General features: G+C 53.1%; 1 protein-coding gene across 1 annotated transcript; it reads left to right on the top strand.

The window, feature by feature from the left end:
* The first annotated feature begins 3,293 nt into the window (after window positions 1-3,293).
* On the top strand, window positions 3,294-6,903 carry IRF2BPL (interferon regulatory factor 2 binding protein like). Its single transcript, XM_063948253.1, has one exon. The coding sequence runs from the start codon at window positions 3,561-3,563 to the stop codon at window positions 5,640-5,642; it is 2,082 nt and encodes a 693-aa protein (XP_063804323.1). The 5' UTR covers window positions 3,294-3,560; the 3' UTR covers window positions 5,643-6,903.
* Window positions 6,904-7,391: the final 488 nt, after the last annotated feature.

Raw genomic sequence — 7,391 nt, 5'->3', positions numbered from 1 at the left:
GTCTCTTCTTTCTCAGCATTAGTGGTGCAAGCCTCTCCCACCCTACTAGAGGTGCCAGCCTCTCCTTTCTCAGAATTAGTGGTGCAAGCCTCTCCCACCCTACCAGAGGTGCCAGCCTCTCATCTCTCAGCATTGGTGGTGCCTCTCCCACCATACTAGAGGTGCCAGTCTCTCCTTTTTCAGCATTAGCGGTGCAAGCCTCTCCCATCCTACTAGAGGTGTCGGCCTCTCCTTTCTCAGCATTAGTGGTACAAGCCTCTCCCACCCTACTAGAGATGCCGGCCTCTCCTTTCTCAGCATTAGTGATACAAGCCTCTCCCATCATACCAGAGATGCCAGCCTCTCCGGTCTCCGCATTAGTTGTGCAAGCCTCTCCCACCCTACCAGAGGTGCCAGCCTCTCCTTTCTCAGCATTAGTGGTGCAAACCTCTCCCACCATAGCAGAGGTGCCGGCCTCTCCTTTCTCAGCATTAGTGGTGCAAGCCTCTCCCACCCTACCAGAAGTGCCAGCCTCTCCTTTCTCAGTATTCGTAGCATATTAGTGATGCCAGCTTCTCCTCTCCCAACATACCAGTGATGATGTCAAATTCTCCCTTCCCAAAATATTATTAGTGTCAGCCACCACTCTCCCAGCATACTAGTGGAGACAAATTCTATTCCCAGCATACTAGTGGTGCCAGTTTCTCCTTTCTCAGCAGACTAGTGGTGCCAGTCTCCCTCCCCGAGCTTACTAGTGGTGCCAGCTTCTCCCTTCCCACCATCACAAGTGGTTCCAGCTTCTCCTCTCCCAACATTCTAGTGGTGCCAGCCTCTCCTGTCCCAGCATACTATTGGTGGCGAACTCTACTCTTCCCAGCATACTAGTGGTGCCAGCCTCTCCTGTCCCAGCATACTATTGGTGGCAGACTCTCCTCTCCCAGCACACTAGTGGTGCCAGCCTCTCCTGTACCAGCATACTATTGGTGGCAGACTCTCCTCTCCCAGCATACTAGTGGTGCCAGCCTCTCCTGTCCCAGCATACTATTGGTGGCAGACTCTACTCATCCCAGCATACTAGTGGTGCCAGCCTCTCCTGTCCCAGCATACTATTGGTGGCGGACTCTACTCTTCCCAGCATACTAGTGGTGCCAGCCTCTCCTGTACCAGCATACTATTGGTGGCGGACTCTACTCTTCCCAGCATACTAGTGGTGCCAGCCTCTCCTGTCCCAGCATACTATTGGTGGCGGACTCTACTCTTCCCAGCATACTAGTGGTGCCAGCCTCTCCTGTCCCAGCATACTATTAGTGGCAGACTCTCCTCTCCCAGCATACTAGTGGTGCCAGCCTCTCCTGTCCCAGCATACTATTGGTGGCGGACTCTACTCATCCCAGCATACTAGTGGTGCCAGCCTCTCCTGTCCCAGCATACTATTGGTGGCGGACTCTACTCTTCCCAGCACACTAGTGGGGCCAGCCTCTCCTGTCCCAGCATACTATTGGTGGCAGATTCTCCTCTCCCAGCACACTAGCGGGGCCAGCCTCTCCTAGGAACGACCATCGACCATCAATGTTTCAAATCCATCAATGGTCTATGCCCGATGTTGAATACTTTCACTATCGATGGAGGAGAACCAGATGGTATCCTGCCATTTATGGTGCAGAAATAACCAATGGATGTTTTTTTCCTATAAGGTGCTGGGTCATGGAACCTAGACCTGTCCCCAAACACAACCACAAAGCCTCCCCCCATAGTTAACCCACCCATGGCCATCACTAACCTCTCCTCTCCCAGCATACTAGTAGTGCCTCCCCTCTCCCAGCATACTACTGGTGCCAGACTCTCTTCTCCCAGCAACCTAATGGTGCCAGCCTCTCCTCTCCCAGCATACTAACGGTGCCAGCCTCTCCTCTCCCACCATTCTAATGGTACAGGCCTCTCCTCTCCCACCATGCTAGTGGTGCCAGCCTCCCCTCTCCCAGCATATTTGTGATGCCAGCCTCCCCTCCCCCACCATACTAGCGGTGCCAGCCTCTCCTATCTCACCATACTAGTGGTGCCAGACTCTCTTCCTCCCAACATGAATGGACAGGCGGTGCTTGGAGATCATCTGATCTCCAAGCAATGCCCCCGCTTGGAGATCATCTGTGTCAGTGCTTGATGTCACCAACCCTGCAATTTGCCGGGCTGGAGTGCCAGTGTAAAGGGGCCTGAGGCGGGTCGCACGTGGGAAGCATCCGTTTACGGCTTCTAGGTGTGACCGCCATTAGCAATGTGAAAGGGGTATTAGAGGGTGAGGAACGGAGTTCTTGAGACACGTCATTGTTAGTGAGAGGGTGAGGAACGGCGTTCCTGAGACATGTCATTGTTAGTGAGAGGGTGAGGAACGGCGTTCCTGAGACATGTCATTGTTAGTGAGAGGGTGAGGAACGGCGTTCCTGAGACGTCATTGTTAGTGAGAGGGTGAGGAACGGCGTTCCTGAGACACGTCATTGTTAGTGAGAGGGTGAGGAACGGCGTTCCTGAGACATCATTGTTAGTGAAAGGGTGAGGAACGGCGTTCCTGAGACATGTCATTGTTAGTGAGAGGGTGAGGAACGGCGTTCCTGAGACATGTCATTGTTAGCGAGAGGGTGAGGAACGGCGTTCCTCAGACATGTCATTGTTAGCGAGAGGGTGAGGAACGGCGTTCCTGAGACATGTCATTGTTAGCGAGAGGGTGAGGAACGGCGTTCCTCAGACATGTCATTGTTAGCGAGAGGGTGAGGAACGGCGTTCCTGAGACATGTCACTGTTAGCGAGAGGGTGAGGAACGGCGTTCCTGAGACACGTCATTGTTAGCGAGAGGGTGAGGAACGGCGTTCCTGAGACACGTCATACAATGAGATGGTGAAGAACATAGTTCCTGTAGGGAAGCAGCACTGGTGCCAGGCCCTAGTACTCTACTCGCGCCTGCTCTAATATAAATAGCAGGCAGGCTGGGCAGAGGTGTGTGACGCATTACATTCTGCTTTCCCTGCAGTGAGCGTGTCCGGACCTGCACAGGAAGCAACGCTGACACCGGGTAACGCACACTACTGAACACAGGCAGGGCCGAGACGCTAGGACTTGTAGTGCCGCCCCTCGTGTAACACGACACACAGCTACATCATGTCAGTGACACACCACGCTTCTGCTGCGGGGAGTCACGTGCTCCGGCATGGCACACGTGTCCACAGGGGCCGCAGACGGGGCGGGGGCGTGCACGGGCGCATGCGCGGGCCAATTCCAGCGACGCAACAACATGTTTGCGAAGTGGCGGTGACGTCACGGCCAGGTGGCATTCCTCGGCTGGTGGGGGCGAGGCGTCATCACGGAGGCCGGCGGCAGCGCGCACGTACGCATGCGCGGAATCCCAGCCCTGCGCGGCCCCGGCATTGCGCGCTCCAGGCGGGCTGCGGCTTGCAGAGAAGCAGAGACTGAGGAGAGAGCAGAGCACGGAGCGGAGTACACATACGGCCGCCAGTCCCGGAGCAGCTCCAGCGTTCTCCACACTGCCCCTGGAGACAGCCTCCCCGCGGGGGCCCCCCGCCCTGTGCAGCATGTCAGCAGCACAGGTGTCCTCGTCACGCCGGCAGTCCTGCTACCTGTGTGACCTGCCACGCATGCCATGGGCCATGATCTGGGACTTCACTGAGCCAGTCTGCCGTGGCTGTGTCAACTATGAGGGTGCAGACCGGATAGAGTTCGTCATCGACACCGCGCGCCAGCTAAAGCGCAGCCATGGCTTCCAGGATGGCCGCTCTCCGGGGCCACAGGGGCCCAGCTCTGGTGGGGCGGCTAAACAGCACCCAGCTGTGCAGGCGGCGCTGACCGCCAAGGACACGGCGCAGCTCAACCACTTGGATGGAGCCTCGAAGGCTGCGGCGTCTGGATTGGAGAGGTATGGACTGGCCACAGACCGCGGTCGCTTTGAATACCTGGCCGCTGCTGCACGGCTTCCCAATGGCCTTAACGGGTTCCCGAAACCAGGCGAGGATGGGCCCCCGGAACTGAATCGTCAGAGCCCAAATTCTCGTGGTCGCACGGGGCATGGATTAATCCCACAGTTGGCACCCGGGCAGCTGAGTGTCCCCCCAAATCTGCTCCCTCAGACCTTGCTTAATGGCCCACCAACAGCCTCTTCGTCTGGTAACCCCCATGTACTTGGAAGAGGTCCCGCTGGCTCTAGTGGCCTCAGTGTCCCCCCACCCCCTACAGCAACCTCTTCTGGTGACCCCAAGCGTCCAGGTTCTGTGTCCAGCACTGACCAAGAGCGGGAGTTGAAGGAAAAACAGCGGAATAGTGAGGCTTTGTCCGAACTTACAGAGAGCCTGCGTAGCCGGGCAGAGGAGTGGGCAGGGAAGCCCAAGCCTGTACGGGATGCTTTGCTCACCCTATCTGCATGTACACCTTTTGATGTTCGTTTCAAAAAAGACCATGCTTTGCTGGGACGAGTCTTTGCCTTTGATGCTACATCCAAGCCAGGCTTGCTGGACTATGAGCTAAAACTGTTCGTGGAGTATCCTAGCGGCTCACTTAATGTGTTCAGCTCAGCTTCTGGTGTAGCCAAGCAGATGTACCAGGACTGCATGAAGGACTTTGGACGTGGTCTGTCGTCTGGCTTCAAGTACCTGGAATACGAAAGGAAGCATGGCTCTGGAGATTGGCGTTTACTTGGAGACTTGCTACCTGAGTCAGTACGCTTCTTTAAAGAAATGGTTGGAGCGGACATGCTACCACAGCCCTACCTTGACCCTGGCTGTCCCATGCTGCCGAGTGCCCTTGTGAACCTTCCGCGGGCCCTTGCGGCAGCTGCTGCGGCTGCATCCTCCTCCGCTGGTGGAAGCAGTCAAGCTAGAGGTGGATCGAGGAAACGCAAAGCATCACCTGAACCAGATTCTGCCGAGGGACAGATGTGGATCACTGGGCAACCGGATGGTATAAAACAGTTGAGCTTAGCAGCTGCTGGAGGGACTCCGTCCTCGTCCTCTTCAGCATCATCATATGGCGGCCCTGCTCCACCACCTCCACCGCCGCCTCTTGGCCCTGGGCACCTTCAACGAACCACCCCACCCGAGAGTGCCCCACCAAGTGGCCCCTCACCAATGGCAGCACTGCAATCAGTTACAGACACTTTGGGCACTGCTCATTCCCCCAAGGATGGACAGGCTGGTGGGGTACCGCCGGTGCACTCCACCACCTCATCTGCTCGAAGGAACAGCAGCAGCCCGGTCTCGCCGGCATCGAGGCGCCTGAATTCTCGCAATGGTGGGGGCTCAGCGGAACTCAGCCTACAAGTGGCACCTGCTGGGGGGGCTCCTCACCCGGGAATGGACCAAGTGCACCCCCAGAACATTCCTGACTCTCCCATGGCCAACAGTGGGCCTCTATGCTGCACCATTTGCCATGAGCGTTTGGAGGACACACACTTTGTCCAGTGCCCATCTGTACCCAGCCACAAATTCTGCTTTCCCTGCTCGCGGGAAAGTATCAAGGCCCAGGGAGCAACGGGTGAGGTTTACTGCCCAAGTGGAGAGAAGTGCCCCCTGGTCGGATCCAATGTTCCTTGGGCTTTCATGCAGGGGGAAATTGCCACAATCCTTGCAGGGGATGTAAAGGTGAAAAAGGAGAGAGACCCATAGTATAGTAAGAGTGGAATTCACTTGTATGTACAGCACCTCATCTATAACCTGCAGACCAAGGACAGGCTCCAGGATGCGGTGACGAGGAAACTGGACATCATATATTTACATCTAATTCGGTTTATCCCACTCCCCTGGGTCAGCCTGCAAACATACATGAGGCGGTGATTTTCCCAGATGTGACTTCCATCAGTCACCAGTTTTGGGGGCCATTTGGGATTTGGAACCGTGAAATTGAACAGTTTGTACTATTCATCTTTTTGGGGGATAATGTGCCGGAGTTTTATCATGACGAAGTAAAAGAAGAAGAGAAAACACACACACACAAAAAAAAAAAGAGACGTGTGAGAGACAGGACTTGAGACCCGGTGCGTGTACGTCCCAGGAGCGGAAAGCAGGATTGAAGCTGTATAAAGCGTTTGCAGAACCCGAGCTTGACTGTTGGGCTGGATGTTCATAAAAACTTAGTCTTATGTACAGATCTTATTTTTGTGGTGTTTCAGGAGTTTGAGACACTTGTTATGTAAACTTCATTTGAAGGGTGACACAAATCATGTTTGGGTGTTGTGGGATATTATCTGTCCTATCTCCCCCCCTCCCCCCCCCATTTTATTTTCCCCCCCTTTTTACTCTCCCCTCCCTCCCTCCATTTTTCCAGCTTCTGTGGCAAGTGTGTCCACTAGGTAATGGTCCTAGCACTTAGCAATGCTGCTGGTATTTTGTGATGTGCGCACTCCTCTCCAGTCCGAGGGGTGGACGGTGAATCTATTAAATCTTTAAAACAAAACCTATCCCCGTTTTCCTTTGAGGTGGGTGTGACTGACACATCACACAATGTTATTTTTTCCCGTCCCCATTATGGTGAAGTTGTTTTTTTTTCCACTGATACTACGGGAGGGTGTATAATCCAGTGTAATTATCCGTTTGCAGGTTGCTGCAGGTCTACACAATGCAATTTTAATTGGTTTAACCCGGCAAGTGCTGGCAGTAACTGCTGTCTCTTGGCCAGTAAAGGGTTGCGTGTTTATGTTTATATATATTTCCATATATATAATTATAAACATATACGTACATATATATAAATATATATATATATTCTTTTTGCACGGATGCTTTTAAGCAGTAGAGCAAATTGCTATCTGTACATTTAGGGTGGGATACATTTTTTTTTGTTTTTGTCCAGAATACATTTCTGTAGTAAAACAGACCACTGTTATGTGCCTTCGAGCTGATTACATTGTAATAAATTTGATTCATATTACTGCTTTCGGAAAGTTCCTGTTTTATTTTGATTACACCGAAATGCCAAGTACAGTACAGTAGCGGTTAATCTGCTCCGCCCCCCAGACTGGTGGTCTCTGCTTGGTTCATCTCACCCACCCTGGTTGTCTGTCTCTCCTGGTGTCACACTGTATCACTATTACTAAATGTCATCTTTGTGTCTGAATAGGGAAATGAGCGACCAATGATCAGTGCCTCTGGTTTGTTTTGTTTTTTGTTTCTTTTTTTTTTTCTTTACATTTAATGACATCTACTTGATACATTTTAGTATTGTATATGTGTCTGTAGCAAGTGCAGCTGTCAGTAAAAAGATTGTTTTACTGACTCCGGTCGTGTTTGTTTCGTGTACCTTGTCCTTGGATGTGTTGCAGGCTCACAGGCGTGTGTGTGTGTGTAGCGTGTTGTATGTTGCGTGCCTCCCTGGCTGTTTGTGTTCTCCCAGCACACGTGTGGCTCCAGTATGTTTCC

Source organism: Pseudophryne corroboree, chromosome 12 (genome assembly GCF_028390025.1).
Source record: "Pseudophryne corroboree isolate aPseCor3 chromosome 12, aPseCor3.hap2, whole genome shotgun sequence".
NCBI lineage: Eukaryota > Metazoa > Chordata > Amphibia > Anura > Myobatrachidae > Pseudophryne > Pseudophryne corroboree.
The sequence above is the reverse complement of the archived record's forward strand: the minus strand, read 5'-3'. Positions and strand labels throughout refer to the sequence as shown.